This window comes from Ailuropoda melanoleuca, chromosome 15, assembly GCF_002007445.2.
Source record: "Ailuropoda melanoleuca isolate Jingjing chromosome 15, ASM200744v2, whole genome shotgun sequence".
NCBI lineage: Eukaryota > Metazoa > Chordata > Mammalia > Carnivora > Ursidae > Ailuropoda > Ailuropoda melanoleuca.
The window spans coordinates 62,163,011-62,180,163 of record NC_048232.1 but is presented as its reverse complement, the minus strand read 5'-3'; the positions used below and the strand labels follow the sequence as shown (position 1 = coordinate 62,180,163).

At 37.5% G+C, this 17,153-nt stretch overlaps 1 protein-coding gene across 1 annotated transcript in view; it reads left to right on the top strand.

Moving 5' to 3' along the window:
• DCN (decorin) overlaps nt 1-17,153 on the top strand; it is a 70,109-nt gene that overhangs the window by 18,879 nt on the left and 34,077 nt on the right. Inside the window, exons 4-7 of the mRNA XM_034643666.1 lie at nt 6,500-6,713; nt 7,517-7,630; nt 13,401-13,494; nt 16,858-16,996. Coding sequence (XP_034499557.1) covers nt 6,500-6,713; nt 7,517-7,630; nt 13,401-13,494; nt 16,858-16,996 — 561 coding nt within the window. The remainder of the gene's footprint in view (nt 1-6,499; nt 6,714-7,516; nt 7,631-13,400; nt 13,495-16,857; nt 16,997-17,153) is intronic.

The following is a 17,153-nucleotide window of genomic DNA, read 5'->3' as shown; positions in this document are numbered from 1 at the left end:
GCCAGTGTCTCCTGTGGATGAACCTAACTGGGGGTCAGGGGTCAAGGTCATCTGGGTGAAGCAGTCCAGAGAGCTCATCTTCCCAGGACATAGAGGAAGGTCACAAAGAATAAAGAATGAGTATAACTGCAGTTGGAAGAGGGTGTGTTATAAATGGAGGATGACCAACCCAATCAAATAGGGTTCAGTGTTGCTAAGGCAGCCTTCTGTAAGAGTAAATGCATTGTCTTTTCAGGTAGGGCATGAGAATCCCTATAAACTGTATTCTCTAGTCCAGCTCTCTACCTGTGGGATAAATAAGATGTAGTTTCCCTTCAGAATATCATTATACATTTAGTATAAATAAGCCAGACTTCAATGTCCAAAATAAATACTACAAGTCTCACTGTCTCTGTATTCTGCTCTGGTAGACCACTCTTGAAGTATTAAGTCTGGTCCTGGGCAAGACGTTTTAGGAAGCGCATTAACCATTGAGTCTCCTCGGAATGATCATCATGAGGATAAAGACTTTGGAAATCATGTCTTATAGGCACGGTTGACAGAGCTGTGGATGCCCAAATTGAGTGAAAAAGGTCACGAGTGACATATTTGAAGGGCCATGCTGGAAAAGAGAAATCGAATTTACTTACTTCAACTACAAGATGAGAGAATTGTCCTATTGACAACTGAGTGAAAATTTCAGGGAAGCAGAGCTTTGCTCAACATTAAAAATACAATGCATAGCATCAGAATTTTCAGAAAACAGTGGAGAGAATTGCTTAGTTATGAGCGACCTACATGTGGAGATAGCTTTACAGCTTCTTATGATGAGTATCATAGAAATACGTTTTTAAGATAGGGAGCTAAACAGAGAACTCTAATTTCACATCCATTTAGTTCTCGTAGCCATTTAGAAAATAATTGAAGGGATATACAATAAGAATAGGCAATACATATAAATATAAATATAAATCATCTGGCTGCTATGTATTAGAACACGAAGTATAGATTCAAGGGAAATAACATAAAGTAAAATAAATTGGTCGTCATATGTTATAAGGGTAATATAATCAGGACAAGATTTAGTTATCAACTTTCTGACAACCAAGATGAGAAAAGAAATAAACACCCATTAGGAAAAAATAGACCATATTTTTATAAGATTGCAAAGATTTTTCCTTAAGATTTTAAGATTCTCTATGAAACAGTTAATATAAACAAAAGCAGCAAATAAAATGGCAGAGTCAATTTACTGAAGTGTCCAACAATGGAAGCCCAGTGTGATGTAAGTAGTGAATGCTATGGGCTCCGAGGAGACAAATCAGACATGTCCTACATCAGGTTACCAGTTAGGATTTGAGAGAATATGGGGCACAGGATCTTACACGATTAGCAGAATTCTGAAAGGAAGAGAAGAGAGGGTTTTCTCTACAAAAGAAAAGGAAAAACAGGAGAAAATAAGCAGATATAGGAGTTGGCTAGAGTGAAAGATACAGGCTAGAAAAGGTGAGGATAAGGCTTAAGCTAGAGATCTCGAATCTTGAACCAATGGAACCCATCTCCACTGATAAGATGCCAGGCCTGAGCTCCAACTCACCTTTTCTCTGCCTTTGCGCATGTTTTCACTGAGAGTGAGCCAGTGGTGATACCAACAAGGTTTTGTCAATGACTATTTAAACTATCATCAGATATGTTAAAAGATTAAGAAAAAATTAATATTATTTTCAATGAACTAAAATTTAAAACTTCATTTTATTTGTTTACCCTAAGGCATTTGTTTTTAGGAAGGAAAATTCTCTTACTCTAATCCTAACTTCCTGTATGTTTAAGTATAATCTGAATAATTTATTCAAACTCCTCATAGCCTTAAGTACGAGATATCTGGTTTCTGTGACGCTCCCATTAAATCTGGCATTTGTAATAATATGTTCTTTCTTTCCCATGTTTCTTTCTCACTATGCTTTAGGCAACTACCATCTTGGCAACCTCTTTCTTTCTACTTCAAAGTATACATTGAAGAGAGGAAGAGTTTATTAGAGCTTCCAACTGTTCAGAGGATGTTAAACAGCTATTTTTCTCTTACTCTTTCATTCATGATCATCTCTATCCTTGTTATTATACAAATAAACATTATAATTTCAGCCAGGAGAGCTACACTTGAATGAAAAGGAGGACGAGAAATGAAAGTTTAGCAAAGATTAAGATTGAAAGGATTTAACAGAAAGTTTCCTCTTTTCTCAATAATTTTATCAATTTAGACTCTGTGTCTCAATGAGCAGTACACGCTGTGCAAGAGTAGTTTTATACTTATTTGTAAGAGAAAAACACAATTAGCCTATGAAATAATGGAAATTAAGTATTAGAATGCCAACATTTAATATGTTTCCTTTGAATTCGTGCTTAAAAAATCTAGTCAGGAAGGTTTTTTTTAACTAAAAAATTACTATATACTAGCCTTAATACCCACATACACTCACTTACTTAATCCTTATAACCATTCTTTGAGTTTGACACTCTTGATAACCCCATACTACAGAAAAGGACACTCAGGCACAGGTTACTTGTTCATGGTTACTTGTTCATAGTCACGCAGCAAGTATGAGTCAAATCTTGAGATGGAAACTTAGGAGCACTGTGTCTTGAGTCTGTCCATTAATTGCCTATAAATATGATAGTAACCATACAATTCCTTAAAACAATACCTGATACAATGTAAGCCCTACCTAAATGGCTTTAGAGAAAACTGTATATAATATTAGGTCAGATTTCAACATTTTTTCTTCCAATTTTATTGAAATATAATTTCCATACAGCACTTTAAGTTTAAGATGTACAGCATAATGACTTTGTATATTGCAAAATGATCACCACAATATGTTTAGTTAATATCCATCATCTCATGCAGGTATATGTATCTCCATATGTATATATGGAGAAAAAATGTATTTTTCTTTGTGAGGAGAACTTTTGGGCTTACTCTCTTAGCAACCTTCAAACACATCATGCTAGAGCGGTGGCTGTAGTCATCGCGTTCTATCTTATCTCCCCAGCCCTTATAGACCTTATAACTGCCAGTTTGTTCCTTTCCATCATCTTCTTAGATGAAGGTGGTGAAATGCTTTTATTCCTACTTCTACTCCATTTCTATTGCCAGTCGCCTTTTTCATCACCTCTTTCCTACCTCCCAGGCTAGATCCCTTTTTCTGGAGTTACCAAAGAAGTAGGTCAGGCTGATTTTTGAGGCTGTGTTTCAATTTTAGTTTACGTGGCGCTCAAGGCATTTCCTGCCCCCACGCCACAAGTTCTCTCCTCCTCTGACTTCTCTCACCTCTTAGCAAAGTGATGATAAACCGATTCTGCTTGCCTTTCACATTTTCGTTTTTTTTTCTGTTTTTACTTTTATTTGCATTTATTTTATTCAGAATTTACTCCCAGGCCCTAAATTTCTGTTTCTTCAGTTTCTTCTGGGATATCTATTTCCTCTGTGCATCCTCCTCTTCTGGTTTAAGACAAATCTGTTTTTTCAGTGAGGATCATCTCAGTGTGGCAGGGAGAGCTCACGTAGAGGTTCATCAGCCAAAGCACTGAACTGTGGGAGCTCTGTTCACCTGGATGTGCTCACTGACCAGAGAATCCACATCTAAACCCTTAAGTGCAGCATTACTCCCTGCATTTTTAAGCACGTGCAGTAAGAATTCAGCACCCTTTTTGGGCCACCTGTGTCCAGCCTGACTGGCCCGGGGAACACCTACCAAGTCCACCATTGTAGGGATGGAATGGCACACCTGGCTTCTGCAAAGTGACATCCTTCAGATAATGTGGTGGCTTTTCCCATGTGCATACCCTTGATGGCTTGGGCAGTTTCATGCGTGTTCTTAAAGTGATCACAAAGATTTGAACGTCTTGATTTGCATGATTTTGTAGGATTTTCTGGGTCAAGTGAATGGTGAACCATTTTCAGAGATCACCTTGGGTTGCTTATGGGAAGAGCTTTCTCCTTTTCATCAGCTGATCTCCTAAAGAACACCAGGGTTCACCTTTGGCTCTTCCTCCGGTTTAACTGGCCTTTGGCATTAGCCCATGGAATTAGCCCCCCCACCTCCCCCCCGCCCGCCATCTCAACATCTTGTCATTGCCCCTTACAATTTTAAGTGTGCTTTCTTAAATACATATCACTATGTATGGAACTAGCATAAACCATCTTTAAGCAATACTGTATATCCACAAATAATTTTTTTTCACCTGTGGATTTTTTTTTAAGGTGGTTTTATTAAAGCACGGGGACAGGACCCGTGGGCAGAAAGAGCTGCCTCACCTGTGGGTCTGTTTTAGGTGAAGTTCTAATTCATATATAGCTCTTAAGATTTTACCTCATTATGACTAAAATTTGCATAGTTTATTTATTTTTCAAATGTATTTTAATTTGAAAGCAGGGATGTTTTCCACTGGACTAAAACTTTCAACCAACAATGCCATTTCAAAGGCGCTTTGCAAAGAAGCCTATATACATTATCATGTATCCCCTGTAGCTGCCATGATTATTCCCACTGTACTGAAGAAATAATTGGGGCAAATGTCATACTACCCCCAAAACTTAACAGCAGTTACTACTATGGCATGCTCACAGGTAGAGGCATCATCTAGTTATTGTCTAGTTAAAAAAAAAAAAGCAACATTTTATTAGCTGAAATGGCAGATAATATATCATCAGGCTGATTCTTCATAATAGGTTTCAATATTTAACATGAAATAAGCAAATTTTCAGACCATGTTTAATGCATTTAATTATATCAGGCCTTCAGAGCTTTCTTCCGTAGATGGCAATAGAGGAACTCCTCTTTCTTCATAATTAAACATCTGCCTTTTTGGGAGTCTTCCAATGACACAAGTCCTCTCAAACCTCTCCTCTAGCTCTAATTTTACTAATTTCCTGGACATTTTGCTCACTAGTATTAATTTCCTATGATTTTAACACTCATGAGTTTTTGAATTCTGTAATATTCATTGGAATTTCCTGAGATTTTGTTTTAATCAACCCATCATCTTTTAGGATTAGCTGAAAGATTGTTACTTATAGGAAATTTTAGTAAGTCAAATAGCATGAACAACATGAGGATATACATGGATTAACTAACCAGCTGTTACCTTCAGAAAGCATTCCTGCATTTCTGACACTGGAAGTTCTCATTGTTTTATTTTTTGTCCCTGTGCATTTTTATATATACACATAAGTGCACTACAATTGAAAATGAGGTTTCTTAGACCTTGATCAAATGATCCTGAATTCCTTAAGATTAATTGATAAGAAGACTTAGAATAAGAAGTATGGTTCTATAGATATACATGTGACTGGAAGAGAATGAGGTGTCCAAAAATATGTTTAGCAATAGCTACATGTATACCAATAATGAATGAGAAGTAATTTTCTATATTAGGAGAATGCAGAAACAAAAATTTAAGAATTACCAAAAATATTAGTGTATTTGGCTACATAAAATCTTTATATGTAAAAAGGACAAAAAACAGAAGAAAAATATATTAAAGCTGCATATTTTGTATTAACTACATCTTTATTTTCCATAAACCTATTATCAAAATATACTAAAATTTGGGATGCCTGGGTGGCTCGGTTGGTTAAACGTGTGCCTTCGGCTCAGGTTATGACCCCAGGGTCCTGGGATCCAGTCCCACATTAGGCTCCCTGCTCAGTGGAGAGCCTGCTTCTCTCTCTGCCTGCTGCTCCCCCTGCTTGTGCTCTCTCTCTCTCTTTCCCTGATAAATAAATAAATAAAATCTTGAAAAATAAATAAAATAAAATAAAATATAATATAATAAAATGAGAAGTATTGGGATCAGGTAATCCTTTCCAAAAAATACAGTAAATAGTAGCAGAACAAAAGGAAATTGATTTAACCTTTCAGGTGACAAAGAAATGACAATGAGCTACAACATGATGTACTAATTTGACAAACTTTTTGAAAAAATATGTCTAAATTTATAAGGCTGCAAGAAAGCAAGAAAATTTTACTCTCTTGCGTTACTGATGGTAGTATAAATGGGTGCCACCGTTTTGTCATGGAATCCATGATAGCAGTCAATGAGGTTGGATTTCAGGCTGGGGGATGGATGCCTGTGGCACTGGATTCTTTTCACGTATCTCGGGTTGCTCTTGTCATTTCAATCTTTATTTACTGTTTAAAAATGAAATGTCTGTCTATGTGTCTATATTATAATCTCTATTTCAGCACCTTTATTCCTGATGTTCAGATCCTCATACACTTCTTAGAATCATATTTGCCTAATTTTTTTCTGATTTGCAATTTTGTGGATTTCTCTGTTAGTCCCATGAATGGAATGAATAAACTACACACCTATTATATGTATATATACCATATATGTATATGTACCATATAGTATATGTGTGTGTGTATATATATATATATAGAGAGAGAGAGAGAGAGAGAGAGGGAGGGAGGGAGTGTTTTGGAATTAAACTGTTGTTCGTGTTCACTATCTACAGACGTTGATTCTTGTCAACAACAAAATTAACAAAATCAGTCCTGGAGCATTCACACCTTTGTTGAAACTGGAACGACTTTATCTGTCCAAGAATCTTCTGAAGGAATTGCCAGAAAAAATGCCCAAAACTCTTCAGGAGCTGCGTGCCCATGAGAATGAGATCACCAAAGTGCGGAAAGCTGTGTTCAATGGACTGAACCAGATGATCGTCGTAGGTACAGATATTCTTATAACTCTAAGGCCAGGATCGAAGGTCCACCTTAAAAGATTCCAAGTAAGCTAGAGCTTCAGGAAGGTAAATTAGCTAGAATTTACACGTCTTTAGTCTATAGGAGTAAGAGTAGCAGGCAGAAGTGAGATTCACAATTCAAAACTGTGCCTTATAAGGTTTTTATTTCTTGTCCTCAAGGATATGAGAATGGGGAGAAAACTCTAAGGCCAAAGTCACCCTACTGCATGCCCAAGATGGGGGATGGAATTAAGTAGTGATTCATTAGAGATATGTGGAGATACCTTTCCATCATGGGAATTGTTTCTATTCTGAACATCTGTAAACCATTTGCTTTAAACAATGTGTTCTAACGTTTTGCTCCATGTGTGGTAAAAAAAAATGGTGATTTTATAATTGCCTTACGAGATGCTAATGTCTAATTATATAACATTTTAATTCATCTCAGGAAAGTAATAGCCCCATAATAAGTGTGACTTATTAACACTTGTTTTTGTTGATTCCTGTACAAACCTGTATATGCACTTTAAATAATCTTCTTGTTATTGTTTTTGTGACTATTGCTTTTTCCACAAATCTTTGTTTTTGTCTGTTGTTTGTTTTAAGAAGAGAAAATTTTACCTCAGTTTGCTATCCTTTTGAAGAGTGTGTCCTTTAATTTCTCTTTTGTTTCTCAGTCAAGTTGTTATCGACCCAAATTTCTTTTAAAATCCTTGTTGAAACAGACACTATTCTGACTTGCAATAGCCTGATATTGTAAATAAAGCTTTGTGCTTATTGCATTTGTAGAACTGGGCACCAACCCACTGAAGAGCTCGGGAATCGAAAATGGAGCCTTCCAGGGAATGAAGAAGCTCTCCTACATCCGCATTGCTGACACCAACATAACCACCATTCCTCAAGGTGATCGAAAACTCTCCAAGGCAGTTTGAACACCTAAATCTTAAAACTTTAACATTTAAAAAAAAACTATTTTGGAAATTTAAACGGTGACTAAAGTAGCGAACATTATGTCTGGCAAATTGTTTACCTTTGGAAGTGTTTCTGTTGAGCCTGGATGACCCCTGGGCCATTGAGGCCCATGGTAGAGATGGCTGGACCCGTCTACCTATAAAGTCTCTTCTGAGATATAACTTAACACATAATGATGTCATATTAAAGAATTGTGATAAAAAAAATTGTGGTAGAACAAAGGAAAAAGTACAGTTATTTAAAAAACAGACTGCCAGAGTGGCATTAAAAAAAAAAGATACATGAAACCTCTGAAATTGGGCCAATTTGTACTTTGAGTCTCCAATTTTTAGTGAATTCCTTTCCATCTCAGGCATTATTATCTGAATAAGAGCACCCACAGATGCCATGCTCTTGTATGATCATGGCGCTTGTATGTTGTAGAGTGTGTGGATTTTGGTCTGTATGCTTGAGGTCAATTTGTCCCTAATTCATTCTAAGGCCTTGGACAAGTTATTCAATATTTATACCTCAATTTCTTTTTTTTTTTTTAAGATTTTATTTATTTATTTATTTGACAGAGAGAGACAGCCAGCAAGAGAGGGAACACAAGCAGGGGGAGTGGGAGAGGAAGATCTAGGCTTNGAGGAAGAACCAGGCTTCCAGCAGAGCAGGGAGCCCAATGTGGGGCTCGATCCCAGGACCCTGGGATCATGCCCTGAGCCGAAGGCAGACGCTTAACGACTAAGCCACCAAGGCACCCCTATACCTCAATTTCTTTCTTTTTTTAAAAAAATTATTTCTTTATTTGACAGAGAAAGCACAGGTAGGCAGAGGAGAAGGCAGAGGGAGAGGGTGAAGCAGGCTCCCCACCGAGCAGGGAGCCCGACTCGGGGCTTGATTCCAGGACCCTGGGATCATGACCTGAGCCAAAGGCAGACTCTTAACCAGCTGAGCCACACAGGCGCCCCGCCTCAATTTCTTTATTCATGAAGTGGTAATAGCACTAATATACAACTCATTAGTTTGTCTTAAAATTAAATAAGTTCAGAGAAATATCTGGTATACAAATAAGTAGCAGATTAATATTACCTTTTATTATTTCTTAAAAATATTTTGACACTCATTTTGCTTAGGCAAAGTACCAAACACCAGAGACAGGACAGTGATTAGGGTATATACTCCCTGCCTTCAAGGAGCTTATTGCCCAGAGCAAAGTCAGAAAGGTAAACAGCAGTTGTCACACAGCCTTGTGCTAAGGGCTACCTGGGAGAGGCACAGAAGCCCATCTTTGTGAATCAGAAAAGAAGTCAAATCACCAAAAAAGCAATTCTTCTAATTCTCATATTTTCCCTGCCCTAGGGTTTAGTCTCACAAAAGCCCCTCTATATTCTCAAATTTTCCCCTCCATCTGGTCCTTTCTCAGCTTAGGTATCTCGTTCTTAGACTGGGTACAAAATGTAGGTTCTTACCCACAGAATACAATTAGCCTTCACTGTGTTTTCACAGAAATGTCAGCTCCCAAGAGGCTATATTCCATAGAATGGTTCTTACCACCCCTTGCCCTCTTCGCAGTCTTTCTGCTACAGAGGATGTTTTTATGCCCGTAATAGCAACTGCCGGGATAGAGTAGATAGATAGATAGATAGATAGATAGATAGATAGATAGATAGATAGATAAATAGATAGATAGATAGATAGATAGATGACAGACAAGATTGATCTAGTTTATAAAGCACCTTCATGCTTGGGCCTCCAACTTGTTGCATCGTAACAAGTGTTTTGTGTTTTTTTTTTTTTATCCTCAGTGCAGATGTGTATATATCTACATATATATAATATACATGCTATATATATTTACATTATCCCCACTGCAGATGTATATATATTTATATTTTAATATATTTTATATTTTAATAATATTTTAAACTTTAAATTGTATTTAATTATATTTTATATATTACATATACACATACATCTTGCCCAAAGCTATAGAACTGTAGGAGGTGAAGTAAAAAAGCTGGAATTTAAAGTCCGGGTCTTTTCCACTACTTCCTGTGGCCAGATGACTTGCATTAAACACAATCTTTGATTTTGCTCTCCTTAATGCCTCCCCCCAAATATGCCTCGGGAGCACATTTCATCACTTCACGATCTGTATTCCTTATGTCTTCTCCCTATCCTAGGCAATCTTTTCTCACCATCTCTAGCTTACTTTTATGTATTAAACACTTACTGTAAAAATTCTAGTAACTGGGGGCGCCTGGGTGGCAGAGCGGTTGAGCGTCTGCCTTCGGCTCAGGGCATGATCCCGGCGTTATGGGATCGAGCCCCACATCAGGCTCCTCTGCTGGGAGCCTGCTTCTTCCTCTCCCACTCCCCCTGCTTGTGTTCCCTCTCTCGCTGGCTGTCTCTATCTCTTTCAAATAAATAAATAAAATATTTAAAAAAAAATTCTAGTAACTGAATTTTGTTAGGCACTTATTAATACCAGGTATTGTGCCGNAGGCAATCTTTTCTCACCATCTCTAGCTTACTTTTATGTATTAAACACTTACTGTAAAAATTCTAGTAACTGAATTTTGTTAGGCACTTATTAATACCAGGTATTGTGCCGAATGCTTTGTATGGATTCTTCTCTATGAATCGCGAACCATTCCTCTATAGTCATATTATCACACCTGTTTAATAAACAAGGAAAATAAAGCTTAAAGACATGAAGTACATTGTGCCCAAGGTCCTGCGGCTAGGAGGTGGCCAGGCTGGGGCTGTGCTGACGCCAGAATTCATGTCCGTGACCATTGTACTCTGCTGCCAACCTGAGTCCTTTCTCCTGTGATATTTATGCCAATAAAATAGATGAGTCTGCCTTTCCTAGGCTTGACCCTTAAGCCTGAACATCGCCAGCCTCTGGGAGTCTTAATGTGCACACATCTACCATCAATGACAGAAACTCAAGGTGGTGGAGTGAAGTGGAGACTTATGAATTCTCCACGTAGACCGTATGGGAGACAGGTCTGACTCAGCCACTTTGTTGTTCTGTGACTTTAGGCTAAATATTGCACATCTCCAAAACCTCAGTTTTGTGGTCTATGAAATGGAGGTCTTACTGACACCTATCTTCTAGGATATTTGTGAGGATTAATAGACACAAATTAGATGTGTAATGTGCATACATAGTATCTGGCCCAGAGTAAGCTTTCAATATATTTACCTTAAAAATGGAAAGGGAAATGAAAAAAAAAGTAACTAGAGTATAGATTCTTAGCTAAATGCTACAGTGGCAAAGGTTACTGATATTCTTGATAAATGTGCCTCTCTCTATCATATTGCAAAGTTTTCTTCCACCGTCAAACTTTCTCCTGGCTATAACTTTCCTTTTGGGAAACTGATACTGCAGAAGGGAAGACACTTAGAACCTAGGTAAGATTATGGATGTGACGATAATTGTTGTTCTAGAGACACTACGTTTTTAAAAGCATCTTTTCATGGTGATAGGAAAGAAAAGATGTATATTCAATTTGCTTTGTTATATAGTCACTTAGTAATTACATGTAGGAGAAGTATTTTAAAAATCCACATTTATTTATTCTAAGGAGATTTGAGGGGTTGAAATCCCTTGTTCCAAGAGTACCTGTGGTCTCCTGGTATTTAGCCATAAGAACGACTCAATTGTGATTTTGTTACCGGACCCCAAGACCACGTTCTTGAGCCTCCATGTTGTAGAAATGAACACTGAACTCAAGAGAAAGAAAGCCGGTGGAGTTAATTAGAGATAGCTTGCCTACAAGGGAGCCAACAAGAACGAGGAATGTTGCTCTCTGAAGGGGTATTGTACAAGGAATGGAAAAGGCAATTTTCCAGCGGGCAAGGGACTGAAAGTAGGGGGGCATTCTTCAATCCCATGGTCATTAACTTGTGGTCATTACTTCTCAGTGGACACAAGACAATCACAGGATGCTTTTCTCCATGGTTGACATTCTTTTAGGGCTCCTGAAAAATAGAAATACTTGTGCAAGCAGGCTTTAAATTGTTACTTGTAATTTTGCCCAGACACCCATTACTCCTAACGACTATTATCTTGTTTGCTCACTTTCCCAGAAGGAGGTATTTGTCTCTAAGCCTATGGAAACTTTTAACCTTTGCCTCAGACCAGTGGCTTTACAGGAGCTAAGTCCCTCTGGCTTTTTCTATACTGTATCAATTTCATTTCCTTCAGTTAAGAGCTTGCTATTTTAACTCCCTTTGACCATCTGGGAGCATATTACATTCCCTACTTGGCAGCTAGATAACCTCCAAAATTCGTAACTTTGAGTCACTATTTCTTCATCAATGAAAGGGGGGTCCACAAAAAATAATTTGTAAACTGAAAAAATTAAATGAGCTAAGTTAGCAAATGTACCAGTAGCAGCGTTCGCTGCATGACAGACTTTCAGTGAGTAGCGGTTCCCTTCTTTAGCATCTCCCGCGCAAAACATAGTGCCGTAGAGAAACTACTAAGTTTAAATCAGATATGGACTAAACTTTTACATGAAAGAGACAGTATTGACAGCATTCAGTGGTGTGCCATGAAAATTTTCATACCCAACATAACCTGCAGTTTCCCAATGTTGTTCCTTACGGACAAATAACCAACATTCTCTGCTAAGCAGATGTTAGTTCGACATGTAACCAATTTGCTCTTTTCTTTGTAGTTGTGGCAATTCTTGTAAGTGGAACAATATGCTCTTTGAAAAGCTGTATAAAAGCATCATATATCCTCAGATGGCAGGAGGAAATGAAAATAAAATATTTAAACTTTTATATTAACATTACTAAATTTTTAGAAATCACAGCCTTTCGAGAATTACTATCTAGAGGTTTCATGGATACTTTGGATCTAAAATTATTTCCCCAGGTGTTCTACATAAGGCAGATCACTTGCTTCTAGGCCTCGGCATTCCTCTTGTGTAAAGAAACAGTCTTGATTTAAAAGGTCTAAGTAAGCGTTAGCTCTTTTTACACATCCATGTTGTAGGCGCACTTGAGTTTTGTTTCGTTTGTTCGTTTTTTAATGTGGAAAAGCTGATTAAGACTAAGGCCGGCATGCTCTATCAAGTGTTAGTTATTAATGAGACGTATTGTTGAAATACCTCATTAAATTTGTATATAGGTTTAACTTATACATGATCTATTATAATTTAAATGCTTAACTCATTTTAAAGTTGTCTCTTTTATCAGTGACAGTGTTAACTTGGTAACAAAGGTGTAGGAAACTAACGAGTGTCAGGGTTTGACTTCAGTTCTGTGATTGCATCCTAAAAATTACTAGGACAAAAATCTACTACGTGATAAACACAGTCCATGTTTCTGTTAAAATCCATCTACAAGAAAAGTAAGAAGTGCTTGTCCTACTTTCAAAAGCATCTATTATTATGAAAGGGATGAAGAAAAAGATAAAAAGCAAAACTGATGGAAAAGATGAAAAGCACATCTTTTGAAACTATGTCTTTCAGCAAATTGGTGGCCTAGGTGCTCGTTAAATCTGTCTACATCCTGNGCATCTATTATTATGAAAGGGATGAAGAAAAAGATAAAAAGCAAAACTGATGGAAAAGATGAAAAGCACATCCTTTGAAACTATGTCTTTCAGCAAATTGGTGGCCTAGGTGCTCGTTAAATCTGTCTACATCCTTAATTACATTTCTCTGCTAATTTAACATTCTGTATTTCTCTATTCCAGGTCTTCCTCCTTCCCTTACTGAATTACATCTTGAAGGCAACAAAATCACCAAAGTTGATTCATCTAGCCTAAAAGGACTGAATAATTTGGCTAAGTAATAATATTCTTTCATGACCTTACATCAGTAAAATGGCCAGATATATTAGTACCCACTTGCTCCGAATAGAAACACACTGGGTGCTTGCTGACTGTTTTTGTTGTTGGTCCTAACAACTTCAAACCTCAGCAGGTCCAATTATTTCTTTAAAAAAACAATGGAACAGTGTACTTACCATAACCATGAAGAGTATCTACCATATGGTTTTTAGATTAAGACATATCTTCTGTACAAGGCACCTGATTAAATCAGTATGTTCATTCAATATGTTCTTAGTTGCATGAAACAGAAGGTTAAGTAAATTATAACACAGTGTCCAGAATTTGAAAATGCCTTAAAATGAAAGTTACCAGGACATGGAAATACTGGGCAGCCCACCCTATAGTATTGGAATAATTATGATGAGATTCTCTCACTCCGTTCTTTGAAGAGTTTAAAATGTCTGTGGACATTTAGTGCAGTCTAACAAGAGAAGTTTGTTTGTTTTCCTGGTCCTTCTTAACTTTTTGTTTTTCCTGATAGATAATCATTCATTCCTTTTCTGCTTTCTAGCCTAACTTTAATCTTTCTCCATTTACAATCTGGTTAAGTAATAAAAAGAGGGAAATGCGTGCAAACTACTTGCTTTATCTTCAAGAAACACTCGGCTCTGGGGCGCCTGGGTGGCACAGCGGTTAGGCATCTGCCTTCAGCTCAGGGCGTGATCCCAGTGTTGTGGAATCGAGCCCCACATCAGGCTCCTCCGCTATGAGCCTGCTTCTTCCTCTCCCACTCCCCCTGCTTGCGTTCCCTCTCTCGCTGGCTGTCTCTATCTCTGTCAAATAAATAAATAAAATCTTAAAAAAAAAAAAAGAAAGAAACACTCGGCTCTTGAACTGTATTACTGAATGTTCTTACAAAGGAGCACGGTGTTATGCCAAAGTGACTCACTCCTCCTTTATCTTTCTAAATTTTATGGTAGATAAATAAATACAAAGTTATCATTTATCCTTGAGAATTAGCTAAGACCAGATGATGTGTAATACAGCTTTTCTCATTTCTGTGGAGATTTCCGGTGAGCCGATGGGTGGTGAGGGCTGGAGGTGAGCCTGTGCACGTGACTCTGGCTATCTTACTCTGTGTCTCAAATGATAAGAAATCATTTATCTAAAGGTATTTGAATTATAGTCTCTAATACAGCAACTATATTTCAAAATAGCATTATGCATCACTGACCTTTCTTTGTGATTTGGTCGCTCTACCTGCAGAAATCTATAGGCAGATAAGTTACATTGCCTATTGTGTACAACTATCTTTAGGACAGCTAGTAAGTAGTGGTAGTAGTAATAGTAGAGGTGAACAATAATCTAATTCCAAATATGGTAAATCATTAATAATATCTGTGCCTTTTTAGAAGAAAAATTCATTTTGTACTGAAAGTGATATGGAGATTTTTTTTTTAATTCCATACATTAAATTGGAACAGACTTACTCAGTGGCCAAGCAAACTCTTCCAACTCTTGAATTTATCAAACACATTTCCTATTAGAATCAAGTCCAGAAAAATCTGTCTATGAAACCATCACATCCTCATGTTGTTTACTCTTCACTGATGTTGGAACATGAGCGGTATTTTAGTGTTGAACATCAAAACTGTGAAAAGAAGAAAAAAGCAGCCCCTGATCTTGGAATATATTGTTGCAGGGCAAATATTCCAATTAGTTATTACGAACAAGTGGGAAGAAAATAGTATATGTTTCTTTCCAAAAATATGAGATGGTTTTCAGGCAAACTTCCCTTCTGTGATACATGTGGACATCTATGATCATCTCCCTTAGTAGGTGGATTTTATTCTTTGAGGAAAGAATCATGGCTTTTGAGCTGTGTGTCCTCTGCCTTCATAAGCCTAGGATAACATCACAAGCATAGTAGGTCCTCAAAAACATTTATTGATTGAATACATAAATAAATCATCTGAAAAGTGAAGTTTCTTTGAATCAGTTGTTAGGAATATCATATACTAAAACCGAATTAGCCCAAAATTGGATATGGGACTTGAAGAGTTGTAAGGAATAGGAGACATGTTTCTACAATAGAAAAGAAAAGACCAGAAACAAAGGATAAATGTCTAAGACTGGGGGCGGGGAGGGGGAGCAAAATGTTCTCAGCCAAGATGCCAGGTTAATAAGATAAACCAACCATTTTATTAATAGCCTAAAATCAATATACTGTGATCTCAATTATTTCAAATACCAAGCCATGATTAAAATGGAAAGACTTTGGTTATATAAACCAAAATCTAAATCCCAAAAGGGCTCAAAGATCAGAACTAGCTGAAGGCAAGCAAAAACCATCCTACAGAAAGTTCCCAAGCGTTTCCCACCACATTTGAAGGAGCTCAGCAGACTCCTTCTCTTTCTCTTGGAGCTAGAATTCTGGCTCTCTTTCATTACCTTGTTGTTTCATCCCTAGTATCCCCTCATTGCCCTTTAGGACTGGCAGCACCCTGCTTCTGATGGAGAGTCATACATCCCCTGAATGCCAAATACATTAACCTTTTCTCCAAGTCAACTTCTGCCTTTTGAATCTCATTTACTAGGAAGGGACCTCACAGATGCAGAACTTTGACCTTTTATGCATTTAATTTAAAAAATGCAACCCAAAACTTTGAGTGGCATTGTATAAGAAACATCAAAGGGGCTAAGAAAGAGACACTTTAGGTCAGAGATCAAGGCCAGAAGCCGGGCATGTTGGCACCAGGTAAATTCTGATAGTAACAGATGGTCGCTGATAAACTAAAGAAAAATGCTAATTCTGTTAACCTTCCTGGCAGGTGCGTTTATTGATTCATTAGATCCTTCTACCTTTTATTTCCAATGAATAAATTTATATAATAAATATACAATTATTTGATTTCCAAAGTGACCAAGATGATAATAGTATTCCTTTTAGTTTTCTCTGGAATGAATTCATTATATTCATTATACAAAGAAATCACTTCCACAGCTATTCATTGATCATAACAAGTTCTGTGTTAATACTGGGTATGCCACAAAACAGTCACTTTTCTCTAGGAGACACACACAAATCCACAGTCCCTTGAGTTTTTGAAGAGGGTGACAACAGGACCGTTTACGAGGGGTTGCCTATCCAGTCTGGTACAGTCAGAGGAGTTTCAAAGAGAGGGACTCGAAGCTGGGAACTTAAAAACAAATGGGCCTTATCCAAGCTCAGAAAGGTTGGACAAAGCATTCGAGGCAAAGGGAACAGTAAGTGCAAAAAAAAGAGAAGTCCTTTTCCGTTGACTGGATAAATCACACAATGCCTGCGAGGAGGGCAGCCGTGGGTGGTGCACGCGTTCATTTCTACTTTCTTTTGCAGGTTGGGACTGAGTTTTAACAGCATCTCTGCTGTTGACAATGGCACTCTAGCCAACACTCCTCATCTGAGGGAGCTTCACTTGGACAACAATAAGCTTATCAAAGTACCTGGTGGACTGGCGGAGCATAAGTACATCCAGGTAAGGCCACACCATGAAATATGTGAGGAGTATCTAGGGAGCGAATGTCCCTACCGGGATGTTAGGAGGCAGGAAGGGAAGCTCTGCTTACAAATCTTTTTTGCAGAAAGATGTTTTTAATGTTTCCACATAAATATTCATTCTGGTTACATGAAAA